Here is a 27,534-nt window from a genome sequence, read left to right as displayed (position 1 = left end):
CACCCTGGACAAGTCGCCAGGTCATCACAGGGCTGACACATAGACACAGACAACCATTCACACTCACATTCACACCTACGCTCAATTTAGAGTCACCAGTTAACCTAACCTGCATGTCTTTGGACTGTGGGGGAAACCGGAGCACCCGGAGGAAACCCACGCGGACACGGGGAGAACATGCAAACTCCGCACAGAAAGGCCCTCGCCGGCCCCGGGGCTCGAACCCAGGACCTTCTTGCTGTGAGGCGACAGCGCTAACCACTACACCACCGTGCCGCCACAATGGGGAATAGATTGGGGATTTAAATTCTCTTTACCAAAATCTAAGGTCATGTTTTTTTTACCAGAAAGAAGATCCCAGAGAACTTCATAATCATGTTGTACAACCAACCACTTGAAAGAGTAAATAAGTTTAAATATCTTGGAATCTTCATGGATGAAAGAATGACGTGGAAACATCATAAAGTACATGTAGAAACTAAGTGTAAAAAAGTATTGAATCTTAGAGGAATGTCGACCTCTATCAACCAGCAGATTCTGCCTGGACCAGTTTTAAGTACGCCAAACATATATTTCTATCACTCCCATTTCATTGGAGATATTTCTAGATTACAAATAACAAGGCTAATTCAAGTGCTTCCTTCCGTAAGCTAAGTTTGCCTGGCTACACAGATGCAAATGGACAATTTTAACGAGTAGTAGATGAAGAATGTAAACATATAATGATGTTGTGTGTTTGTGACTTATTGCGGCAAAAGCAGAGTGTCCTTACCTTGAAGTGGGATCTGCTTCTGCCCGAGTGCCCGTACGGCCGCCTTGAAACAGTTCACAGTGGTTAGCTATGCGTGTTGATTGGCTGTATCCCGAGTGCCCGTACGGCCGCCTTGAAACAGTTCACAACAAATCAGATGTTGCGGTGGGCGGGACCGTGTTCTTGAACACAGAGAGGCGAGTGCAGGAAAGGACGTGCAGTGACAGTTGCGTTAGGAACGAAATGGCTGCAAAAAGGCATGTTATCGGCATATCGGTGGAAATTATGGCCGATACCGATAACCCTAAAAATGCAGAATATCGGCCCGATATATCGGCCAGGCCGATTATCGGTCGACCCCTATAAATTATGCAAAGTTCAGTCAGAAAATCTTACCTTTATCCATTGCAACTGGAGCTGCTTCTCGACTGTTCACTGAGGAAGCATGAGAAAAAAAACGTTCAGTACAATGTTTCCTGAAGTCATATCATAGTAAAATTAACCGAGAACGACATATAGATGAGCATCCCAGGCCTTATCAATCAGTGGTGAAGGTGAGTGTGAACCTGGAAGGCTTGGAGTGGTCACGTTCTGGGTTGACTGTGGCAGGATGAAAGCTACACTAATCCTTTGTCAAATTAGAAAACAAAAAGAAACTCTTGGATACCTGGAAGAAAGACCTGACGAGGCTTCCACACCTCCTCACCAATTTCATTTGAAAGACCTAATGTGAGGACTTCAACCTCCGCCTTAAGGATCACCTCAAATGTGATGTGAAAGTTGGGTCCATAGTCACAGAGAAATTTCTCAACCTAAAAATAACAAAGCTAGCTGAATGCACGATTTCAATGTGTTGTTAAATCTTATTTCTCCACAAACGAAACTGTAGTTTACCTCTGGCTCGGATTTATGAGGTTCACAGAGTGGTCTGTATTTTTTACCAGGTGTCAGTTCACATCCGGAGGTGAAAGGAATGTATGTGCTGTAGTTGTGTCGTTTCTGCACCTTCATGGTCATTGAAGAACATTCAAGAAAAAGATTGAAGTGAACTGAATTAAATAAGCTTAATTTTAGTGAACTTCAAATTAATGAATGAAAAAAGAAAAGAAAATGTAAAATATCCGATAATCGATAGTTTGGTAGAAATTGTGTTCATCATAAAGAAAAGAAAAACTGAAACTTCACATGTGAACACCATCTGGAATAAATTGAATGCAAACACTAAAATGTAATTAAAATAAATAAGTTGATAAAGGTGGGTTTGTAGATTACCTCTTCAACTGGCACATTTCCTGGCAACAAGTGAATGTTCAGTTCTCTCCTCCTTTCCTTCTTTCCAGTCTTTTCATTGTAGAAGAGAAGGATTTGGGCACTGATGGGGTTTTCCCCAAAGATCCTTTTTATAATCAGCCCAAACAAGGAGAGACCTTGGACTTCCAAGATCACGTGTGTGTTTGTTATTTTCAGGGGCTGAATGATCTCCACATTACCCTCAATGAAATGTGCCACAGCCAGTTCAATCTGATTGTGATCTAGAACATAAGCAGTGGTGCTGAGAAGGAACCGAGAGGTAAAAGCCAAGATCCAGCAGACAAACCCAAACATCTTTATCCAAGTTATTTTTCCAATTATTATGGTGTGTATGGTGCCATTAGATCCTCCGATGAGCAAAAACATCATGACCACTGACAGAGAAAGTAAATGCTGTTGATTATCTCATAACACCGGTGCATGTCAAAGTCGGGGATATATTACACAATGAGTGAACAGTCTGGTCTCATGGTCAACATGTCGAATGTGAGAGAAATTGTAAGGTGTAAAGACCTGAGCGACTTTGACAATGGTCAGATCTTTGGAGCTACAGTAGATGGTCAGAGCATTTCCAAAATAGCAAGTCTTATGGGGTGCATCTGGCCAGAAGTGGTGTGAACCTCCTGAGAGTGGTCTGAGGATGGATGAACCATGAACTGGCAGCAGGTTGTTGGGCATCCAAGGCTCATCAGTGCCTGAGGGAAACAAAGGCTATTCCATCTGGTCCAAACCAACAGATGGGCGACTGTAGCATAAGTCACAGAATATTTTAATGATGGTTCCTGAAGGAATGTTTCGCAACACCCTGCTGTGTCTGGGGCTGCATAGTTTCAGACCTGCCAGAGTGCCCATGCTCAGCCCTGTCAGGGCTCGAAATTAACTTTTTTTCTTTGTGTCCCCCAGTGGTCCCGAATTCTGTGTTGTATTGTCCCGAATGGAAGCAATAGTGTCCCCATTTTTTTTCTCTCTGAAATAACCAGTGGTTAATATTATCATATGAAGTTACTATTATATTTGTAACTATGCGATTTTGAGCCCTTTATATCATTTTTACAATAAGTCACAAAACACAAGTGACACATGTCCTATACATCATCTACTTCAAAATTACAGTTATTGCATTTTCAGTTTATTAAACTTTGGCGATCTCACTGTATGAATAGATACCCGTTTATTTAAAGGGGCCAACTAGCTCATTCAGAAAATGTTTCAACTCCCTACATCTGCAGTACACTTTAGTTGAAAATAAGACCCCTTTTATGTTCATTTCATCTACTTATACCTTGAATATCTGTTGGCATTTATAAGGCCAACTTATAATTTTCACCATTACCGTTATCCATTTTTATGAACTTTCACTGCCGAAACGTGGGTGCAAATGTTAGCAACATCAACATAGTGCCAGGTCCTAGCCTAGTTGTGCTGCTGACTGACTAAACTTTCTGAACTAGAAAGACACGAAGAAAACTCACTTATTCTGTTGAACGGTATCTTCCGTCAATATCATCCACATCATTCCTGTTGTATTTTATAACATGTCTAACAGTGTTCATTAAGTTCATTCAGTTGCTAGCGTTGCCTGCAGACCAGCCCTATCCACAGTAGTTCCTACCTAACCATAGCATCATAAGTCATAACCTAATAATCACAAATAACTTACTACATTGACAGGCGATGACACTTTGGATCCTGAAGGTCCCGGAGACGTTATGTCTGGGCTTTCAGTTTCTTCCCCGCGGTCGGTCCGCTTCAACCACTTAAGCATTTTTGTTCTGGCAAGAGTCGGCGCAGCGTGTGCGGTAGCAATTCCATTCCAAGTCCATATAATGCGGACACCGGCCGAAGATTCTAGAACAGAATGCACTGCTCTGTAGCCTACGGATGCAGGTGGATCGAAAGTGTAGCTACTAATGTATTTTTCGCTGTTAACGTTTTAAAATTAAAATTGACAAATTAGGTGAATGTCTACGTATGGTTTACGGCTTTGTAAATAATATTAATGTAGAACTTTTTTCTAGATCTATTTTTTTCCATTGTCCCGGGATTGTCCCAGATATGATAATTTTGTGTCCCGATGACATTTTTTATGGTCCCCGGGACATCGGGACACCGTTAGTTTCGAGCGCTGAGCCCTGTCCTCTGGTAAAAGCACCCACAAGGAGCACACAATCACCAGAACTGGACCTTGGACCAACAGAAGATGGTCTTCCCATTTTCTTTGACATCACATGGCTTTGGCAGCATATTAGTGGTCAAAATGTTTTGGATCATTGGCATATTTGAAAGATATGTCTGCTACAGAGAAAGCAGAGTTGTATGACAAGTCCTTGAGAAGTTTACTGGATGTACATGCTCCATTGATCTCTAAGACTATCAGGATCAAGTACACCTCACTGTGGTACAACACAGAACTCAGATCTATGAAGAGAGAGATACGAAAGTCAGAGAGAGCTTGGTTGAAATCACAGACAGTTGATGACCATTTGAAATTTAAGCACGCTAGATCTGAGTACATCAGGAGGTGTAATGAAGTAAAGATGATATACTACAGCAATGAGGTTCAGAAATGTGGTAGTGACCAACAGAAGCTGTTTAAGTTGATTAAGAACCTTACAGAGGGTGCTGCAGTTTCTCTGTACCCTGAGTGTATCAGTGATCAGCAACTGTGTGAAGATTTCTCTAGTTTTTTTTTTATTGACAAAATTGATAAGATAATGAGTGATATCGCGGACATCATTCACTCAGAGAATATTCCTAACATGTGTAACTATGGTAGCTGTGCTCCTAGAGATTACCAATTTACTGACTTTAATATGTTGTCCACTGATGATGTTAGGAAACTCATCAAGAAGTCCAAAACCAAGTCATCACGGCTGGATCCAATACCCACAGCCCTCCTGAAGCAGTGTATTGATGTGCTAATCCAGCCAATCACTGATATTGTGAACACTTCTTTGCGTGAAGGTGTCTTCCCCAGCAACTGGAAGATTGCACTCATCATACCACTGCTTAAAAAGATGGGACTTGAGCTTATATTCAATAATTTTAGACCAGTGAGTAATTTGTCATTCATGTCCAAGCTAGTTGAGAAGGCTGGCCTCACACAGTATGTAGCTCACCTGAAGCAGATCGACAGATTCTCCAGCATGAACTCTGCATACAAGGAGTACCATAGTATGGAGACATTGTTGGTAAAAATTCACTCTGATATTATCAACAACATGGACTCTCAGAAGGTGACACTACTGGTCCTATTGGACCTGTCGGCCGCCTTCGCCACGGTCAGCTTGGACATGCTCACCAGTATATTACGGAGCTAGTTTCACATCTCAGGAAACGTACTTTCCTGGTTCCAGTCCTACTTACAAGATAGGGACCAGCGTGTCATCATTAACAATGCAATCTCTGACCATCACAAGCTGAAGTATGGCGTCCCCCAGGGAAGCTGTGCTGGTCTGGTGGTTTTCCTGGGATACCTGTGCTCCTTGTACGACATCATCAAGAAGCACCTGCCTGTGGTCCAGGTCAATGGATATGCAGATGACCATCAGCTGTATCTGTCATACAAGCCTGGAGATCACTTATCTGAGACTGGTGCTGTCGACAGCCTTTGTGCCTGTGTCTCCAAGGTCAGGGCATGGATGTTATCCCATCGGTTGAAGATAAATGACATGAAAACTGAGTTCATGATACTTGGAACTCCACAACAGCTTGCGAAAGTGACAATTCAAGACCTTGAAGTTGGAAACTCTTACATCAAGCCTGTGCAGTCACTAAAAAAACCTCGGTGTGGTCTTTGACCAGCAGCTCAAAATGACTCATCATGTGAACTATATATGTCAGAAAGGTCATTATCAACTTAAGCGAATCAGGCAAATACGGAAATATTTGGACAAACCAGCCACAGAGAAAATTGTCCATGTGTTTGTGACTTCTAACATAGATTACTGCAATGCCCTGTTGTATGGGGCCCCAAAGTGTGTGATCAACAAACTACAAAAGCTGCAGAATTGTGCAGCCAGAGTTGTGTGTGGTGCCCAGAAGTACGATCACGTGACCCCACTTTTGAAGGATCTCCATTGGCTGCCAGTTTCGTATCGTATCTTATTTAAGATTGCATTATTGACATACAAGTGTTTGAATGGACTGGCACCAAATTACCTTAAAGACCTTATTGAGATCTACACTCCACAACGAACTCTAAGATCCAGCAGCCTGGGCAACCTCAAGGTCCCTAGGTGTAGGACTCAGGTTGGGACCCGAACCTTTACTCATGCACCTCCACAAGTATGGAACTCCCTCCCCATTGACATTAAATTCTATGATTTGGACTCTTTTAAGAAACATCTTAAATCATACTATTTTAAACAAGCATTTTAAAAAAAAAATATATATATATATAGCAATCAGCTGGATAGTACAGTGGTAACACTCACTGACTACGACGCAGGAGATCGGGGTTCGAATCCTGGTCGGGGCAAAACATCATCCAGTAAGGGTCCTTAGGCAAAAACCCCTCATGATATATCAGCCTACCTCAGGAATGAGTGAAAACATAACTGATAGTCATATCGGCTCAGACGTCGCCCGGGTCAACAAGGTCTGCATCAGTTGCTAGGGAACCAGGGCAAACTGATGAGAAATGGGCTACTGGAACAAGACATCGATGGACGATGACAGAAAATACGGATTTTCTGGAATGCTACTATACAAGCAATCCCAGAGAGAGGGGATACATGCAGCGAATGTGGGACCATTGGATACTTCGAAACCCACAATCAAGGCTAACAAAGAAACAGCTATTAGCCCAGTGTTCCAACATCTGTAATCGAAATCTACTATCACAACTAAAGATTAATGAAATACAACAACGATGCTACGGCAAGGGGGAGCCAGGAAGACAGGTCAGCGGGGAGATGTCATCATCATCCCCACAACCAGAGATTGGGTACCAAGCCCCAACAGCTAACAGCCTCAACACAAGAGCTGCTGACCTGAGAAGGAAGATCGTGACCCAACTGGAAACCTGGAGCCCCCGACGAATACCGAAGCTGAGTTGCCAAGTACCTTCAGAAGATCTACTAGTAGATGTGAATGCTGCTCTGAAGACAATCTCCACAAGAACCATCACTGAGACCAACAAGCTGATACACAGTACAGCAACAGCAATCATGGAGATCATTGGACACAAGGTGGGCTCGGGACATAAACAGTATCCACCATGGAAGAGACGATTAGAGGCCAAGATAAAGGCAGCATGGAGAGATGTTAGCCAGCTAGCTGAACTACAGAAAGGGACCATGGTGAATAAAGGGGCACCCAGGAAGTACAACTCGCTCTCCATACCAGAGGCACTCAAAACTGCCAAACAGCGACTAACAGCTCTGGCCACCCGGTTGAAGAGATACACCAAGGAGGGAGAGGCCAGGAGAATAAACAAGCTGTTCTCCACTGAACCAGCCAAGGTGTACTCTCAGTGGCAGGGGAACAACAACCGGTCAGACCCACCAAGAGCTGAGGTGGAAAAATACTGGAAAGGCATCACACAACACCGATGCTCAATGGTTAGTGGACCTAAGAGCTGACCACAGCAACCTCCCAGAACAAGAACCAGTAACCATCTCAATGGCAGATGTCCAAGAAAGAGTGTCAAAGATGAAGAGCTGGACAGCACCAGGCCCCGATATGATCCATACGTACTGGCTGAAGAAGCTAACTGCACTCCATGAACGCCTAGCAGCACAGATGAACCAGCTGCTGAGGGATGGAACCCACCCAGAATGGCTAACCCAAGGCAGGACAGTCCTAATCATGAAGGACCCCCAGAAGGGACCCATCCCATCCAACTACCGGCCAATTACCTGTCTCTGCACAACATGGAAGGCCCTGTCAGGCATCATTGCGGCAAAAATGAGTAAGCATGTGGCTCAATACATGAGCGAGGCACAGAAAGGAATTGGCAGTAACACCAGAGGAGCCAAGCACCAGCTACTGGTCGATAGAACAGTCGCCCGAGACTGTAGGAAGAGATAGACCAACCTGTGCACTGCCTGGATTGACTACAAGAAAGCCTACGACTCAATGCCACACACATGGATACTGGAATGTCTGGAACTGTATAAGATCAACAGGAACCTAAGGACCTTCATCCAGAACTCAATGGAAATGTGGAAGACAACCCTAGAGGCCAACTCAAAACCCATTGCCCAAGTCAACATCAAGTGCGGCATATACCAAGGAGATGCGCTATCACCACTGCTGTTCTGCATAGGCCTGAACCCCCTCAGTCAGATCATCATGAAGAGCAGCTACGGGTACCGATTCCGTAGTGGGGCAACAATCAGCCACCTGCTCTACATGGATGACATCAAGCTGTATGCCAGGAATGAGTGAGAAATAGACTCGCTGATCCACACCACCCGGATCTACAGCGATGACATAGGGATGTAATTCGGATTGGACAAGTGTGGCCGGATGGTCTCAAAGAGAGGCAAGATGATCCGGACTGAGGGGATTGACCTACCAGAGGGCAACATAGGTGATATCCAAGACAGCTACAAGTACCTTGGCATCCCACAGGCTAATGGAAACCATGAAGAAGCCACAAGGAAGTCAACCACAGCCAAATACCTCCGGAGAGTAAGGCAGGTCCTGAAAAGTCAGCTGAATGGTAAGAACAAGGTCCGAGCCATCAACATGTACGCACTACCAGTCATCAGATACCCCGCTGGTATCATAAACTGGCCAAAGGAGGAGATAGAAGCCACAGATATCAAGACTAGAAAGCTCCTCACCATGCATGGAGGGTTCCACCCCAAGTCCAGCACCCTGAGACTATACACTAAGCGGAAAGAGGGAGGCCGAGGGCTAGTGAGCATCAAGACCACGGTCCAGGATGAAACATCAAAAATCCGAGAATACATCAGAAAGATGGCCCCAAAGGATGAACTGCTAAGTGAATGTCTCAGGCAGCAGAACCCTGATGAGAGTGAGGAGGAGGAGGAGGAGGAGGAACAGACAACCTGGAGAGACAAACCCCTACATGGCATGTACCACCGTCAGATAGAGGAAGTGGCTGATATCAAGAAATCCTACCAGTGGCTGGATAATGCAGGACTGACAGACAGCACAGAGGCACTAATCATGGCAGCACAAGAACAGGCCATAAGCACAAGAGCCATAGAGGCCAGGATCTACCAGAGTAGATCAGACCCAAGATGCAGACTGTGCAAAGAAGCCCCTGAAACAGTCCAGCACATAGTAGCAGGGTGTAAGATGCTAGCGGGATCAGCGTACACAGAGAGGCACAACCAAGTGGCTGGGATAGTATACAGGAACATCTGCAACCAGTATGGAATAGAAGTACCCAAGTCCCAATGGGCCATACCACAGAAGGTGGCTGAGAACAACAGGGCCAAGGTTCTGTGGGACTTCAGCTTCCAGACTGACAAACAGATCCTGGCTAACCAACCGGACATAGTGGTGGTGGACAAAGAGCAGAAGAGGGTGGTGGTGATAGATGTGGCGATCCCAGCTGACGCCAACATCAGGAAGAGGGAACATGAGAAACTTGAGAAGTATCAAGGGTTGAAAGAGCAGCTGGAACGGATGTGGAAGGTCAAGGGTTGCGTGGTCCCTGTGGTAGTGGGGGCACTTGGGACAGTAACCCCCAAACTGGGAGAGTGGCTCCAGCAAATCCCAGGAACAACATCTGAAGCCTCAGTCCAGAAGAGCGCAGTCCTAGGAACATCGAAGATACTGCGCAGAACCCTCAAACTCCCAGGCCTCTGGTAGAGGACCCGAGCTTGAGGATGACATGGATACCACCCCCCCCCCCCCCCCACCACCCCCCGCCGGGGGTGAGAAGGAGATTTTATATATATATATATAATGTGTGTATGTATGTGTTTTTAATTTTATTATATTTGTTACTTTATCATTTTTACTTCATTCCCTGCGTTATATACGTGCATTGAGATTTTTATTTTCTGCACTGAATAAATAAACTGTTAAACATATTTTACAATATTGTTGATTGATTACAATACAAGTGCGCACGTGTGATTTTAAAGATGAATAAGTAAAAAAAACAGGCTTCCCACTTTTTATGTGTATGTTTCAGTTGGATTACTGTTTAACTACCATCTCACATCATTCTCACAGAGAATTCTACATTTCTCTTTGATTATATTGATGATAAACATGGAACTCGAAATGATCTCACCTGTTTGTATCTCGCAGTGTGGGACATGCAGATAAAGAATTGAACCTTCAGCGCAGTTGATGTTGTACAGGGGTCCTGCAGGCTGGAATTGGCCCAGGCCCTGCAACTGACCGTTATCCCAGGACACGATTGTGTACAGCACTTCCCCATTCTCTTTCATCTCAAAGCCAAGGTTGGTCAATTTACAGTGAAACTGACCAGCACGAGAGCAACGAAATCTGCAGAGTAAAATACAGAAAGGACAGTAAAAACATAAAAATCTGGCTTGCTTTTTAATGTCAGTAATTCAGCAGATTTTTGTGAAGGACAGAATAAAATATGCCTGACGTACCTGTATGCACTGCTGTCATCACCATGTTTCACTAATTCAGGGATGAATACCTCTGTGATGACTGAATGCTTCTGAACAGGAGAAAACATGAATAAACACACACACTATATACAGTATGTAGAGACGGACTGCCATGCTGTAGCCATAGTAACCATAGTCACCATCTTCCCCCTTTCACTGTACAGCGTTGAACACACCAATCCCTGTACTCGATGACATGTTCTATCTCTGCCCATTCTTCTGACTCCCTGTAATGGTATTGGATACAGAGATGATACCGGATACCAAATACAGTGACATCACGACTGTGCTTTAAACCCACGGCGGAATCGAAATTCTTTCTCTCTGGCGGTGGGTTTCCATGCGTGAAAGAGATGTCGTTGCATCTGTGCTACAGGAGAACAAAGGACAAAGAACAAGCTATTGATACCGGACCTTTAGCCAAAGTTCAATGTATTTGATCTTTGCATCGTTATAATAATAATTGAACCGGTTAGTTACTGCAGCCCACGCAGTATTTTAAAGAGAAAAGGCGACCAGATCCCTTTCCTCTTTCGCAACGTCCATGAACTACAAACAAGATTCCTTCCAGATCATCGGTGACCGACGGGACACCGAAGATCTTCAGCTGATGAGCTGTAAACTGAAAGGAACAGAACTGTTTTCTCCCTGGACCTGCGCTCGGTCATACTCCACTCCTCAACATTGGGATTTCAGGAGTAGCTAAGGTTGAGTCGAAGTTTGGCTTTGAGGCCTAGCACAAAGGCTTGCACATTCCATTCACAGCCTCACTCCCCTCCTCCTTGTCATGCGCCTGCGCACACCCTCTCTCTCCCTAGCACCTCCTCATCTCGTTAGTGCGCAGCTGCGCACATGCACGCACACACCTGCACTCACACTCTTACACACACACACACACACACACACATACTCACACACTCTCACACAGACACACAAACACGTGATTTCCCTCTCACATTTTAATATCCATTCGCCCCTACACTGTAACACTTTCATATAGCTTATTACTTCTGATCACCATAAGTGCCTTAGTTATCATCATGTACATGACTGATTCTTATTTGTATACATTGTATCACCATTTATATGGAATTATTCCTTGGCTGCTTTTGTTGCTATATCTGATCAGTATTAGTTTGCTAATTCATGTCAGCTATTTCAATAAATGGTATTTTTGGAGTAAACTGTGTCCTGTCGATTGCTACAACATTCACTGAGTGCCAACCTCTGCCAAACAAGGACTCTAATTGCCTCTGCCCATTTGGTTGTTATATGAATGTTATAGATCTAGAGTAAACGTATTACATTAGAGCTACAATGCTCACTAAAACTATAGCAACATCACTAAGTGATTCCATTGATTTCAATAGTTTAGCTATAAACTCTTAGACACTTGAATTAATGATTAATGAATTTATGAGACGGATCCATTTTAACATGAGACTGATTCGATAAGCATATTTTATATATATATATATATATATATATATATATATATATATATATATATAAATTTGGTGCCAGTGAGCCTACATATATGAAGACTCAAAAATGGTACAGTTGAGACCGAAAGTTTATCTACACTTAATTACCATTTGGTGGCATTGCCTTTTAATTCCTTGAACTTGAATCAGATGCATTGGATAGCTTTCCACAAGCTTCTCACAATACTTCTGCTTGTTCCTTCTGACAGAACTGGTATAACTCTGTGAGGTTTATGGGCCTCTTTGCTCAGATACCCTTTTTCAGATCAGTCCAAACATTTTTGTTGGGATCCAGGTCTGGGCTTTGTGATAGCCACTCCAATATGTTCACTTTGTTGTCTATAAAGCATTTTGTTATAATTTGGACATATGCTGAGAATCAATGTCCAGGTGGAAGACCTAGTAGTGGCCAAATTTTAACTTTCTGCCTGATGTCTGAAATGTTGCTTCATTATTTCGAGATAATCCTCCTTCCTCAAGATGATGTCCATTTTCTGAGGTGCACCAGTCTCTTTTCCAAGAAAACACCCCACAACATGATGCAGCCAACCCCATGCTTCTCAGTAAGGATGGTATTCTTCATTTTAAATGCCTCATCCTTTTCCCTTCATACAGAGTGCTGATTTATTATGGCCAACCAGTATTTTCTGCTTGTTTGTTTCACCTACACCATACCGATAAACCTTACTGAAACCTTATTGAAAGAACATGAGATCACCTGCTCTCTGTTCTCCTGCTGCAACTTCTGGTTTTGCTCACTGTTTAAAAACAGATACACAAGATTATAATTATTGACTGACAGGTCCATAAATATTTGGATAGTGAAAGTCTTATTTTACTGTTATTTTAGCTGTTAACCACAATGGATAGGATTTGAAATTAAAAATGAAGCTCAAAGTGCAGATTTTCAGCTTTAATTTGAGGATATTTCCATTCAGATCAAATGAACAATGCATAAATGTCAGCATTTTTGTATCCAAAATTACTGGAAAATGAATATCATGCACTCTTGTCATTTTCAATACTTGGTCACAAATCCTGTGCTGTAAATGACTGCCTGGAGTCTGGAACCCATATTCATCACCAGATGCCGGGTTTCTTCCCCGGTGATGCTCCGGCAGGCCTTTACTGAAGTTGTATTCAGTTCCTTATTGTTCTTGGGAGCATTTTGTCTTCAGTTTTACTTTCAGCAAGTGAAATGCATGCTTAGTAGGATTCAGGTCTGGTGATTGTCTTGGCCATTGCAAAACATTCCTGTTCTCTGTCTGAAGAAGCATTGGGTTGCTTTTGAATTATGCTTTGGCTCATTGCCCATTTGCCCTTTAAAACATCTTCCAAAGGGTTTTGAGGCATTTGGCTAACTCTGATCAGATAATATAGCGCTAAATGCTACATAAGTGATCCTGCTGCTTTTGTCACACAGGCAATAAACACAAAGGAAACAGTTTCATTGGCAGTTGTACATGCCCACAGCATGAGTGATATACTCCATAATCAGTTCCAGTTTCCATCTTTATATCGTTTTTTAAGCCCTTTGTATTTACTCTGGTGAAGTCTTCTCTTTACTCTTGACTTTGACACAGCTACAACTTTGTCCTGGAGAGTGTTCTTTATCTGGCTACCTGTTGTGAAGAGATTTTTCTTCACCAGGAAAAGAATCCTATCATCCACCAGTTGTTTTTGAAGGTCTTCCAGGCCTTTTGGTGTCACTGAGCTCAGAAACGCATTGCTTGTTCTAAGAATGTACCAAATAGTTGATTTGGCCACATCTAATGTTTTGCCATCACTCTGATGGGTTTATTTAGATTTTTCAGATTAATGATGACTTGGACTTTAGAGTGATCCCCTGCTTCACTGGCAGTGACAGCTCTCTGGACTTCATATAAAGAGTTCACACCAACAGACTCCAAATACAAATCCCACACTTGAAATCAGCTCTGCACCTTTGATCTGCTTACCTGTAAGTGAAATAATGGGGGAATAAGACCCATCTGGCCATGCATCAGCTGAGCAGCCAGCTGTCCAATACATTTGGTCCATTAAAAAAAAAAAAGGGGGCTGAGGTGTCAGTACCATCCACAAAGTGCTGTAATTCCTTCAACGTCAACCAGATTTAGATGCAAATACATTCAAATGAAAGCTGGAAGTCTGCACTTTGAAGCCATACTCATTACTGAAATCCACCTCCAATATACTGTGGGATCAATAATTTTGTCATTGTCTGAATATTTATGGACCTGACTGTATATCGTCAGAAGAAATGTATGTTCGAAGAAATACTTATTGTAAATAAGAGGATTCATTCCTCACTGCTGTTTGTCGGTTTTCTGTTGTCTACATTGTTCAGAATCCTGAAGCACTTCTTCATCTGGACAACTGCTAAGAGAATCAAACACTTGCATGAGCACACATACATGCACATACATACACATTCTCTCTCACTCTCACACACAATGCTAAATATTTCATACAATAGAATAATTAACAGTTTGAGGACCAAAAAAAGACTCCAATAGCCTTAAAAAGACAGACTTGAATGTCTCCATTTAAAACTGAATATTTAAATAAATAAATTGATAAATAAATCTTGATAGATAGATACAGCCATGGGAAAAAATAAGTACATCTCATGGAAATTGTATACTTTTCTCAACATATTTAAACAAGCAAACATTTCAATCCCTTTGACACAGTGCCGACAGATAAAGGTGGTATACTCCAACAAACAACACATAAAATTCACATTTTGTAGTCATTTTCATAATTCAAATTTAAAAACTCAGTAAAAAAAAAAAGTCAGTACACGCTTCCATTTATCACACTTTCAAGTCCATAAAATTCGACTCAGGTGTTCCAAATTACAGTAGGTGCCAGGTGCAGGTGGAACCTGTCTTATTTAAACCTAACATCTTGGGTCTTGTGTTCTCTTTGCTCTTGAAGTGTGTGGTGTCATCATGCCAAGATCTAAAGCGCTCTCTAAGGACTTCAGAAGAAAAAAAGGTTGTGGATGCCAATGAATCTGGAAAGGGATTTAAAACGATTTCTAAATTATTCAAAATAAATCATTCCACTGTAAGGAAAATCAGCTGCAAGTGGTGTAGATTTCAAAGAACTGCCAGTTTGTCCAGGACTGGCAGCCCCAGCAAGTTTAGCCCAAGACCAGATCGTTGGATGCTGAAAGAAGTCTAGAAGAGCCCCAAAATTTCATCACTGGGTCTGCAGGTAACTCTTGCAACTGTTGGTGTGAAAGTGCAAACATCTACAATCAAAGAGATTGGACAAATCTGACTTGCATGGGAGGCATGCCAGGAAAACACTTTTGCTGTCCAAAAGGAACATTAAAGCAAGACTACAGATTGCCAATGAACATATAGGTAAATACCAGACCTTTTGGAATAACATGCTCTGGACAGACGAATCAAAGGTACAGTTGTTTGGCCACAGGAAGAATACACATATGTGGTGCAGACCAAAGATGGCTTTTGAGGAGAAGAACCTCATACCAACTGTGAAGCATGGTGGTGGAAATGTTATGGTTTGGGGTTGCTTCGCTGCCTCAGGGATTGGGAAGCTTGCATTCATTGATTCAACTTTGAATTCTGAATCATATCAAAGAGTGCTTGAAGATAATGTGAAGCCATGTGTTCAAAAGTTGAAGCTGAACCTGAGGTGGACCTTTCAACAAGATAATGATCCGAAGCACACGAGCAAATCCACCAAGGAACAGCTCAAATAGAAGAAATGGAGTGTTATGGAATGGCCTTGTCAAAGCCCAGATTTGAACCCCAATAAAATGTTGTGGGGAGCTTTGAAAAGGACAGTTGATGCAAGAAAACCTTCAAACATCTTGTAACTGAAGGAATTTTGCCTGAAGAGTGGTCAAAAACTTTCAACAAGCCAATGTCAGAGACTTGTGGACAATTATTATAAGAACTTATTTCCATTAAAGGGGGCAATACTCACTTCTGAAGCCAAGAGTGTACTTACTTTCTCCACTGATTAATATTACACCTATTGATATTTTTGTTGAATAAATGATTGAAAGAGCTAATTTTCCCTTGTTGTTTTGCTCAAGGACATCACATTTATCTGTAGACACTGTATCAAAAGGGTCAAATGTTTGCTTGTTCAAATATGTTGAGAAAAGTCAACAATTTCCATGGGATTCACTTATTGTTTCACATGACTGATGGATAGATGAGAGCTAATATGACTGTAGCAGCTGTCTGATAATGGGAAACAGAGGAACGGGAAGCAGGCTTCAGAACAGGTGAGTTCATTTTATTGTGCACACTTTTCAGCTACTATTCATGAAACATAAACGTACACTGCCCAACTCAGGCTGGGAAGCCATCCATCCTACAGCTGACCCCCCGGTGGGACAGGTAATTCACCACCACCATCTGTGCCCCTGGCCTGTGGACCACCTCAAATTTTAAGGGCTGAAGGGCCAGATACCAAAGAGTGATCTGCACGCTGGCATCCTTCATATGGTGGAGCCACTGGAGAGGGGCATGATCAGCACAGAGGGTGAATGGGCATCATAGCAGGTAGCAGCAGAGGGTGAGGACTGCCTCCTTGAGGGCCAGATACTCCTTCTCTATCGTGCTGTACTTTGTAGGTATCATGCCGCCATCTTGTGTCAGAACTACAATTCCCAGGCAACTTCCGCGTGACCTACGTCACGCATGGGCGGGATCATCTACGTCAGTCCGCCATGCGCGCATAAGTTCAAGCGGAAGCTCCGCCATTTTGTCTCTCGCGTCCGGTTTCCGAGGAGTCTGGACGCATAAAGAGATGCTCTCAAACCCAAACACTTCTTTCTTGCAAGATTCACCATCCAGCGCGTTCTGTGCCTAACCACTGGCCAAGGTAAAAGTCCAGAATAGCGCAATCTTTAAACTCAACCTGAGTTACAACCGGTTTACTTGTATTAGAAGTGACGTCACGACTGCAGCCCAGGCAGTTAAAAGTTAAGAAGCGATTGAATCCTTTTTAACTCAAAAGCGCTGTGCATCTTATTCTGATCAGAGACTTTTCCTCACGAACGCTGAGGTTCGGACCAAGAATCCTCTGCTTTCTATGGGAACCACCCAAGTGCTCCGCTGGACCCGAAAGTTTCTACGCCTCCATCACGAGCGGCTCACGTGCTCCCACGGCGAGGCCCGAGACTACACCGGTGAATATTTCTTCATATCTTGCTAAAGGCAGAATTAAGTAAGATTTTGGCATTTGGGCATAATTAAGATAGTCTTAAGAATTTGCTTTTATTGAAATAGTGTGAATTTAAACCCAGGTTTATCTGTTACACTGTTAGACACGCAGCATGTTGATTTATTTTGTTCTATGTTCTCTCAATTGTTTAATAGATAGGCTGTGCATGCTACTTCTCTCTCTCTTATTCTGACTAACACTAATTTCCTTATCATACATTTTGGCCTTATCAAGGTTTCAGTGAGTCTGGTAATGTTATGAGTGTGGAATCTTTTTGTTACTGAGAAAACACGTGCTCAACAGGCCTGACCAGGCCTGATACACTTTAGATAGCTTCCCTTTGTCTTTAGCTACCTCGTGCTCAGTAGGCCTCACCAGGCCTAACAAACACACTTTAGCTAGGCCATAGGGCCTTTCACAAACACACTAGCAACACAAGGCTAATCTAGGCCTCCACCACGTGTAGTTAGCTACACGAGGCTAAACACATGGTCAAGTCCTTCACACACACACACACACACACACACACACACACACACACACACAAGCACACGTTAGCAACAGAGCTAATCCTTTGTTCTATTTAGATAACATTCCTTTGTTTTAGCTAGCAACAAGCTAGGCCATACACACACACCTCATTGCTTGTATATATTGATTTATTATTTTTATCTTTGTATAATAAATTCATTTATTAAACAAACTGTGTTTATTTGTGTGAACAATATCTGAAGTCCCCAATCTTCTCAAAGAATTCAAAAAGGTGCATATAAGTTATGTAATATGGTAAGTGATCGTAATAATTTGGAAATATACCATAATCTAGCTGTTTGGTAATTTATCCAGGATTAATGGTATGATTCACTGAATGATTCACTGAATGATTCACTTCAAATGAGACTGATTCTATGGTATGATTCAATTCAAATGAGTCAAAGTAAAACGATTCAATGGGATTGATTCATTTTAATTATTAACCTTCAAATTTAATGAGACTGATTTAATGAGATTGATCACTTAATTTCAATAATTAACTGATTGCACCCACAGTAAAATTGGTGCCCCGTGTGAGGAGATTGGCTTGTTGACGTCTGGAATATTGTTCAACCACAAATAAACTATCAGTTGATTCAGCAACTGCTAAGGTATATCCCCAGGTGTGCTAAAACGGTTAACAGTAGTGTGATAACCATATCACAAATACTCATAACCTATTTAACTTAGGATAAGAGAGCGTTTCCAAATAAACCTTATTAATTAATTACATAGTTAATTAATAATGATTAAATTGATAATTAACTCATTTATTAATTATCCAGTATCCAGCCTAAGTAAAATGGCATCCCCTCGTGTCTCAAAAATGGAAGACAACGCTCAAGACGTGTCTCTCCTTGAGGTCATCGCAGACCTCATTCACTGCTCTGCCTCCGAAAAGGCAAACATTAAGTACATGAGTGAGAGTGAATGCCAAAACAACTTGGATAACTTAATCAAACATATGAGAGATCCAAAAAGAACAACTATTAGTGTCCAAGCGGCACTAGGTAAGCTATTCCTATCATACTTCCAAGATGCCGATTCAGAAATCAGACGCCTTCACGGAGAGGTTGAAAGGCTGACCACCAGCAACGCCGAGCTGACAGCCGATAATAATGATTTACATAGGGAGTGTGAGCTCTTGAAGACCTCCCTTGATTGCACCGAATGGCTAGAGAAAGCCGAAATGGTTGCTAAGAGGGCTGCCCAGGAGCAGACCCCCCAAGAGCAGCGCGATGGGCGTGAAAGACCCCCAACAATGCGCCAAAGCTCAGAGCGGGAAGAGGCGTCCGAACCGGACACCGTAAATGATCTGGTTGAGAACCAGACATCCCGCCAAACTCCATCAACTCACTACACGACCCCGTCGTCGTCTAGCCAGGATGGAGCCGCCCTGCGCTCATCCCGAGCCCAGGCCTGTAGCACACCTAGGTCAGTGCGCTTCAGTTTCCCTGATCCATCTTCAGATGAATCAGACCACGCATCTCGTGCGAAGCGGGAGCGATTCCAGAGTAGCTCAGACAGCGAGTACTAAGGAGAGCAAAAGAAGTCGCGTAAGGACGTGCACCAAGCCCTCCGCCTATGGCAAATTGACCTACTTGCCCAAGATATCGAGCGATTCGATCCCGATAATAAAAGAACAAACGTAAATGATTATTTACGAGGAATTGACCGATGCCTGATGGACCTGCTGAATGCCACAACACGTGAAAAACTTAGACTAATCTGGAAGACCTCCAGTAGTAGCGTTTGTGCCTTTTTAGAGACACTACCCCCAAACATTTGCGATAGTTATTCGAAACTTCGCAATTACATGAGGGAAGAATATGCGCCATACATGGACGAAACCTCCGCGACGTTGTGTGCATTACAAATCAAACAAAAACGGTCTGAGGCGCCTCGTGAATATTACAGACGGCTACGTACTGCCTATTTCCAAGGTAGTAGCGCACCAGGGTTGGAAGAAGATAGAGGTTTCATATCTCTCTTCTTACATAACCTCCACCCAAGCGTGCGGACCCATGCCACACTGACATGTCGACGAGGTCGCTATTCGATGAGGGAAATTAGGCGACTAGCCCAAATGACTTGGGAGACCATCGTCAAAACCGCAAACGGAAACGATGATGACCCCAGAGTCCTTAGGCTCCAGGATGCAAATGGGCCCCCGCTAACCTTAGAAGGAGGCGAAGCTCCAAAAGAGGGACCCACCTGGAAAAATTCCGGTCCAGCCCGATCCTTGCCGAGCCATCACAAGGGTGAGTGGAAAAATCGACAAGGTAAGGCCAGGAGGGACCAAGGGCGAGTCCACAGTGACTATGGCAATCGCCCATCACATGAAAAGGGTCGTAGGGAACAAAACGGTTGGCAGCAAAACCGTCATCCCCGCTCTGACCAGAAACGGCAGAAGCGTTCCGACCGTAGCTCTAAATGTAAGGGTAGAGACTACCAACACAGTGACTCAGACCAACCTGGTGAGTTCCCCTCAGAGCTGGACTCTTTAAAAGCCCAGTTGGCTGAGATTAAAGAACTGTTACAGGAGACGTCAGACCCCTCAACAGATAAAACAAAAGAGCCCAAGAAAAATGACAAAAAGCTATTCGCTGGCATGACTAGGCCAGGAACCACGGGTATATCTCGTGAAAGGGGGAGGAGATGCCTCTGAAACAGCAGGCGAGGGTCAGGATGTAGGGCCCCCCCGGTGACGAAGGCAAACACACAAAACGCACCTCTCATGTGCGCTAAAGTCTTCACCACCATCTCTCAGACACACGGCTCTTACAAGGCGACCCAATCCCAACCAAGCCCTGCAACATAAACTTAGTCAGCTTCATGCAAAACAAAACCCCACAGTCGTTGGATCCCACAAAATATGCACAAAACCATTGCAACGAGATTAGTGCGAACACCGATCAACCAAGCGCCACGCGAGATCAAATTTCCAATGAACTTCAGTTCATGTCTTTGTACACCGAGTCCGGTGTCGAAACACCCGACATCGCAACTCCCCCTAGTGGCAAAAATCTCCCTCTATCCATCGACTCAGACACAGACACCCATTTCACTGCTGGTGTAATGGCTGCGCTGTGGAACGTTAGGCGTCGAGGCGAAATTCCATATTGCATACCACCCTCAATTCTCTGGTCAGGCTGAACGAGCCATTCAAACCATTGTGAGCATGCTGCGAGAGTATATCACAAACCATGGTAAAATTTGGGACGTGAAACTTCCCTTGGTGCTAAGGGCCATTCGGTCCACCCCTCATTGCGCCACTGAAGTCACACCCTTTGGGATGATGACTGGGCGAGAGTCGGTTCTTCCCCCGCATCTCCTATACAAACCAGAGGCCATGAGCGTTGCAATTGCATACACCACACATCAACATGTCGCCGACCTACGACGCCACCTACGGTCAACCTTTAAAGGTGCCCAAAAGGATCTCGATTCGAGAGTAGAAGGACACAAAGCCTACTACTCCTGAATCTCAGAGAAGTTCCTACCACCCTGGTCGAGACCTTTCGATCGTGGGAAAACCGTTCCCCATCGCGTATTGCATTAGGACATCTAGGCCTAATCAAACGCTTTCATATCGATTTCCATGATAATCGAATCAAACCTTTTGAACAGTCCTCACTCCAAAAGGGGGTGGACGACAGCTAGGCCCATCATGTCCACCTAGCTTGTACGCATCACTCAACCATAAGCGTACACTAACATTCCCGATCAGACTTCACCAACCCAATGAAGTAATAACCCTTCGGTATAACATGGTAGATAAATACTAAAATCCGCTATTATTACTAGTGTGTATTCATCGCAAATACACCTGGCATATAGTCTTGGCAGTGCTATCCTCATTTTTGTGAATCCACAAGACTTAGAGATATGCACCCCCACTAAAGACATCCACTGGGTCTGCCCAGGCAACCCATACATAATACATGCCAAGCTAGATAAGATGGTCTGTGTCCCTGACAGCTTTAGCCGCAGTAGCGCACGCTCTCTGGCCAGACCACCCACTGCTATTACCAAACACAGAAGATTTCTAGAAGATTAGGTTTGCCAACCCAAACACTAATACTTCTTTCCTTCCTTCATTTCTTCTCTTTTCTTGTTTTTTATGCATAAGAAATTGAACACTACATGTTTCATATTCAATGTTTAATTTTTTTGATGTGGTTTTGATCTAGTTAGTTAGTGATTATATGCCCAAAATGCCCATAGTGATTGTATGCCCAAAATGCCTCTGTCTCCAACTGTCTTACTGGAACTCAAGTTTACACAGTTTTCGCAGGACACCATGGACTGTGCAGAGCAAGGCTACCTCAAGGACTATGGACATGGCGATGATACAATACGGTGCTCTCAGTGCTACGACTCCGTCATACCCCTGAGACCAAAAGGGGGACTGTAGGTATCATGCCGCCATCTTGTGTCAGAACTACAATTCCCAGGCAACTTCCGCGTGACCTACGTCATGCGTGGGCGGGATCATCTACGTCAGTCCGCCATGCGTGCATAAGTCCAAGCGGAAGCTCCGCCATTTTGTCTCTCGCGTCCAGTTTCCGAGAAGTCTGGACGCATAAAGAGATGCTCTCAAACCCGAACACTTCTTTCTTGCAAGATTCACCATCCAGCGCGTTCTGTGCCTAACCACTGGCCAAGGTAAAAGTCCAGAATAGCGCGATCTTTAAACTCAACCTGAGTTACAACCGGTTTACTTGTATTAGAAGTGACGTCACGACTGCAGCCCAGGCAGTTAAAAGTTAAGAAGCGATTGAATCCTTTTTAACTCAAAAGCGCTGTGCATCTTATTCTGATCAGAGACTTTTCCTCACGAACGCTGAGGTTCGGACCAAGAATCCTCTGCTTTCTACGGGAACCACCCAAGTGCTCCGCTGGACCCGAAAGTTTCTACGCCTCCATCACGAGCGGCTCACGTGCTCCCACGGCGAGGCCCGAGACTACACTGGCGAATATTTCTTCATATCTTGCTAAAGGCAGAATTAAGTAAGATTTTGGCATTTGGGCATAATTAAGATAATCTTAGGTATTTGCTTTTATTGAAATAGTATGAATTTAAACCCAGGTTTATCTGTTACACTGTTAGACACGCAGCGTGTTGATTTATTTTGTTCTATGTTCTCTCAATTGTTTAATAGATAGGCTGCGCATGCTCCTTCTCTCTCTCTTATTCTGACTAACACTAATTTCCTTATCATACATTTTGGCCTTATCAAGGTTTCAGTGAGTTTGGTAATGTTATGAGTGTGGAATCTTTTTGTTACTGAGAAAACACGTGCTCAACAGGCCTGACCAGGCCTGATACACTTTAGATAGCTTCCCTTTGTCTTTAGCTACCTCGTGCTCAGTAGGCCTCACCAGGCCTAACAAACACACTTTAGCTAGGCCATAGGGCCTTTCACAAACACACTAGCAACACAAGGCTAATCTAGGCCTCCACCACGTGTAGTTAGCTACACGAGGCTAAACACATGGTCAAGTCCTTCACACACACACACACACACACACACACACACAAGCACACGTTAGCAACAGAGCTAATCCTTTGTTCTATTTAGATAACATTCCTTTGTTTTAGCTAGCAACAAGCTAGGCCATACACACACACCTCACTGCTTGTATATATTGATTTATTATTTTTATCTTTGTATAATAAATTCATTTATTAAACAAACTGTGTTTATTTGTGTGAACAATATCTGAAGTCCCCAATCTTCTCAAAGAATTCAAAAAGGTGCATATAAGTTATGTAATATGGTAAGTGATCGTAATAATTTGGAAATATACCATAATCTAGCTGTTTGGTAATTTATCCAGAATTAATGGTATGATTCACTGAATGATTCACTGAATGATTCACTGAATGATTCACTTCAAATGAGACTGATTCTATGGTATGATTCAATTCAAATGAGTCAAAGTAAAACGATTCAATGGGATTGATTCATTTTAATTATTAACCTTCAAATTTAATGAGACTGATTTAATGAGATTGATCACTTAATTTCAATAATTAACTGATTGCACCCACAACTTTGACTCACACATGGAGAGCTTGTGGCTGATGTACAGCACCAGATGCTCCTTCCCCTCCACCAATGAGGACATAACAGCCCCCAGCCCTCTAGGGGTCAGTCAGTGGGATCAGTCAGCAGGCTGGTGACATCCCAAACGTGAGGCATGAACTGCCTATAATTGCCAGCCAACTCTAGGAACTGCCTCACCCCCTTTTTGGTCTTAGGTCATGAGCAGGCTGCAATTGCTGCAGTCTTATCAATTTGGGGACACACCTGCCCATGATCCAAGTGGAAGCCCAGACACCATACTTACACCCATCTAATTGCACACTTCTTCAGGTTTGCTGTGATCGCTGAGGCCCAGCATGCCGCCGCAATTTCAGAATGACCCCATGATGTTGTAGATGCGGCTCCTAATCATTACTATAAATGATATCATCGAAGTAGGCCGCCGCATATGCATTGCGGGAATGGAGAATTCAGTCCATGAGATACTGAAATATCTCTGGAGCCCTGAACAACCTGAAAAGAAGGGTGACAAATTCACGTAAGCCAATGGAATGAAGTGGAAAAGGCCATTTTCTCATGAGATAATGGAGTCAAGGAAATCTGCCAATATCCCTTTGTCAAATCCAGTGTCGAGTAAAAGTGAGCCATGCCAAACCAATTGAGCAGTTAATCACTGCAAGGCATCGGAAATGCAGCAAATTTAGACACCGCGTTGACTTTTCTATAGTCTACACAGAACTGGACTGACCCATCAGTCTTGGGAACCAAGACCACCAGGCTGCTCCAGTTGCTGTGCAGCTCCTCAATTCCTCCCATTTTAAGCATAGCCTGGAGTTCATCCCAAACCACATTTTTCTTGTGCTTGGGGAGCCAATATGGGAGACTGTGCACCACCACCCCTGGGGGACTATTAATGTGGTGTTGTATGAGCTTAGTGCAACACTGGAAAGGCGAGAACACATTGGAAAATTCCTCCTGCAACCTAATATCCTGTGCTCTCTGGGGCGGTGAAAGGTGTTCTCCACAGGGGACCAGGGTGAATTGGAGTGCAATTTTTAGACTGACCTCCAGTCCCAGCTCTGCTGTCTCTAGAACTACCATCACCAGAGCCACAGGAATCTCCTCTCTCCATGGTTTCAGGAGATTGAGGTGGTAAATTTGACATGTGTCGGCCCTATCTGGTGGTTTGACCTCATAGTCAACCTCCACAATTTGCCATGTGAGCTCAAAGGGCCCTTGCCACTTGGCAAGCAATTTTGAACTTGAGGTGGCCAGGAAGATGAGGACTTTATCTCCCGGTGCCAATTCCCTTAGCCATGCCCCTCTGTTGTACAGGTGAGCTTGGTGTTCTTGGGCCTGTAGCAAATTCTCCTGGGTTATGTGACTCAGTGCATGGAGTTTTGCTCTCAGGTCAAGAACATATTGAATTTCATTTTTACTTTGAGAAGGCTCCTCCTCCCAATTTTCTTTAAAGATGTCTAAGACACCAAGGAGCTTGTGCCCATACAACAATTCAAAAGGGGAAAACCCAGTGGAGGCTTGTGGGACCTCACGCACTGCAAGCAACAGAGGGTCAAGCCACCTGTCCCAATTTTTAGCATCCCTGTGAACGAACTTACAAATCATGTCCTTAAGGGTTTGGTTAAATTGTTCGACCAGCCCATCTATTTGTAAATGATAAACACTCGTAGGAATCGATTTAATCCCCAATAATTTGTATAATTCATGCAGTGTGCAGGACATAAAAGTAGTGCCTTGATCAGTCAGGATTTCTTTCGGAATCCCGACTTGGGAGATAATGCAGAAGAGTGCCTCCACAACTCTGTGTGCTGAGATATTGCAGAACAGCCATGCTTTCAGGTATCATGTTGCATAATCCACTATGATTAAGACAAAGCAATACCTGGGTGCAGATCAATCTAATGGCCCAATGAGATTCATGCCAATTCTTTTGAAGGGGCTCTCCATCAGTGGCAATGGGTGCAATGGCACTTTTGGTGTGGCTGCTGGATTTACCAGCTGACATTTGTGACATGCCGCACACCACCTGCGGACATCAGCACAAATACCTGGCCAATAGAAATGGGCCATAATTCAGTGTTTTATCCTGCCCCAAATGCCTAGCCATAGGATTATGATGAGCTACATGGAATACAAGTTCCCTGCAGCTCTTTGGGACCAACAACTGTGTCATCTTTTCTTTAGTTCGAGTGTCCTGCGTCACTCGATACAGCCTATCATTAATAATAAAAAAGTACAGGAAGGAAAGTGTAACATTAGGCTGGAGGATTTGACCGTCAATTATTTTCACTTGGTCAAAGGCATGTTTCAGAGACTCATCACGTGCTTGCTTCAATGGGAAGTCCCTGAAGGGATTCCCCAGAGAGGGAGGAGGGCTCTCCCCACTCTCTGTATCATCATGACACAATGCTGATGCAGATGGTCCTAGGACCGCTTCCCCAGTCAACATTGCCGTGGGATCCCCCCATGATGTTCTATTGCAGGACACCCCCACAACTATCTGTTTCATTAATGTTCTAAACCCTGGCCAATCGGTTCCCAGAATCAGTGAGTGAGTGAGGCTTGGACTAACCACGGACTCTACATTATGATTTCCTCCCCGGAAGTGGACAGTGATGGGCATCAGCAGATATTTGTGTCGATCACCGTGCACACACTTAACCTTCACCAAACAAGCATTTCCTAGTTCCCTGCACTGAGTCAGGCTTTGATGTATGGAGGTCTGATCGCAATCTGAATACATCAAAGCCTGATGTGTACCTCCTTGCATACTCAACTATCCTGTATGCCCGCGCTCGATCAGGGGAAGCCTGAGGTGCACTGGGGACATGAATCAGTAGCCATGACTCCTTGCAGAAATGCTGATTCCTTGCCTTCCCTCTGCACCAACAGACCTGCCTGAGCTTGCTCTTGGTTCTGGTGGGCATAGATTAGTTCATCTGTGGAGAGAGAGCGGGGGTTAATGGTGGCACAGACACAGAAGGAGAAGGGAAAGTAGAAACACAAGGATAGATACGGTTGCGGGGAGCTGGTTTTGGGGGAGTTGTTCTCCATTTCTGCAGGGCTGGGGTTGGGGATGGGCGAGGAGAGGGGGAAGGAGAAAACAAAAGTGTGTGTGTGAGAGAGAGAGAGGGAGTTGTAACAGAGCCTGCTTCCAGATACACAGTAAAATGATCCTCAGCCAATTGGACCGTCTCCTCCAGTGACGCTGTTTGGTGACACCGGATCCACACTGATGTCCAGCAAGCCGCGTGATGGGCTTCCTCCGACAGCAGCGGCAGTAGGCAAGCCACCCACTGTGAGGTTGGCCATGACCTTGCCTCTGCGACATGCTGAAACAGCTCAAGGGAGGTGTCGGTCATCCTGCGACCCCATCTTCACCAGCTAGATAGGCAAGCTGGCTGCAAGGATGATGGCTCAGACTGGACTCAGTTCTGTATCTCCTGCCAAACCTCCACCTGGGCTTCAAGTATAGCCCAGAAACACACAGGTCGACGGACAGTGCGACAAGGGTGTGCTGCCAGTGCTGGTGGTCGTCGGTGAGCGTTTGGAGCAGTTCTCGGACTAGTTTAGATCCCATGGCAGCATTC

At 44.0% G+C, this 27,534-nt stretch overlaps 2 protein-coding genes across 2 annotated transcripts in view; both read right to left on the bottom strand.

Moving 5' to 3' along the window:
* Positions 1-776: 776 nt before the first annotated feature.
* Positions 777-27,534, bottom strand: part of LOC132886361 (NACHT, LRR and PYD domains-containing protein 12-like) — a 58,885-nt gene continuing 32,127 nt past the window's right edge. The window contains 9 exon segments of the mRNA XM_060920923.1: positions 777-998; positions 1,148-1,186; positions 1,419-1,563; positions 1,646-1,756; positions 2,024-2,283; positions 10,287-10,504; positions 10,618-10,688; positions 12,841-12,880; positions 14,433-14,501. Coding sequence (XP_060776906.1) covers positions 895-998; positions 1,148-1,186; positions 1,419-1,563; positions 1,646-1,756; positions 2,024-2,283; positions 10,287-10,504; positions 10,618-10,688; positions 12,841-12,880; positions 14,433-14,501 — 1,057 coding nt within the window. The 3' untranslated portion in view covers positions 777-894.
* On the bottom strand, positions 14,173-26,785 carry LOC132886358 (uncharacterized). Its single transcript, XM_060920921.1, has 2 exons — positions 24,228-26,785; positions 14,173-14,498 (listed from the first exon to the last, which is right to left on the bottom strand). The coding sequence occupies exon 1, from the start codon at positions 25,664-25,666 to the stop codon at positions 24,590-24,592; it is 1,077 nt and encodes a 358-aa protein (XP_060776904.1). The 5' UTR covers positions 25,667-26,785; the 3' UTR covers positions 14,173-14,498; positions 24,228-24,589.

This window comes from Neoarius graeffei, chromosome 5 (assembly GCF_027579695.1).
Source record: "Neoarius graeffei isolate fNeoGra1 chromosome 5, fNeoGra1.pri, whole genome shotgun sequence".
In the NCBI taxonomy this organism is placed as follows: domain Eukaryota; kingdom Metazoa; phylum Chordata; class Actinopteri; order Siluriformes; family Ariidae; genus Neoarius; species Neoarius graeffei.
Note: the sequence above shows the minus strand (reverse complement) of the source record. Positions and strands in the feature narration are given on the sequence as shown.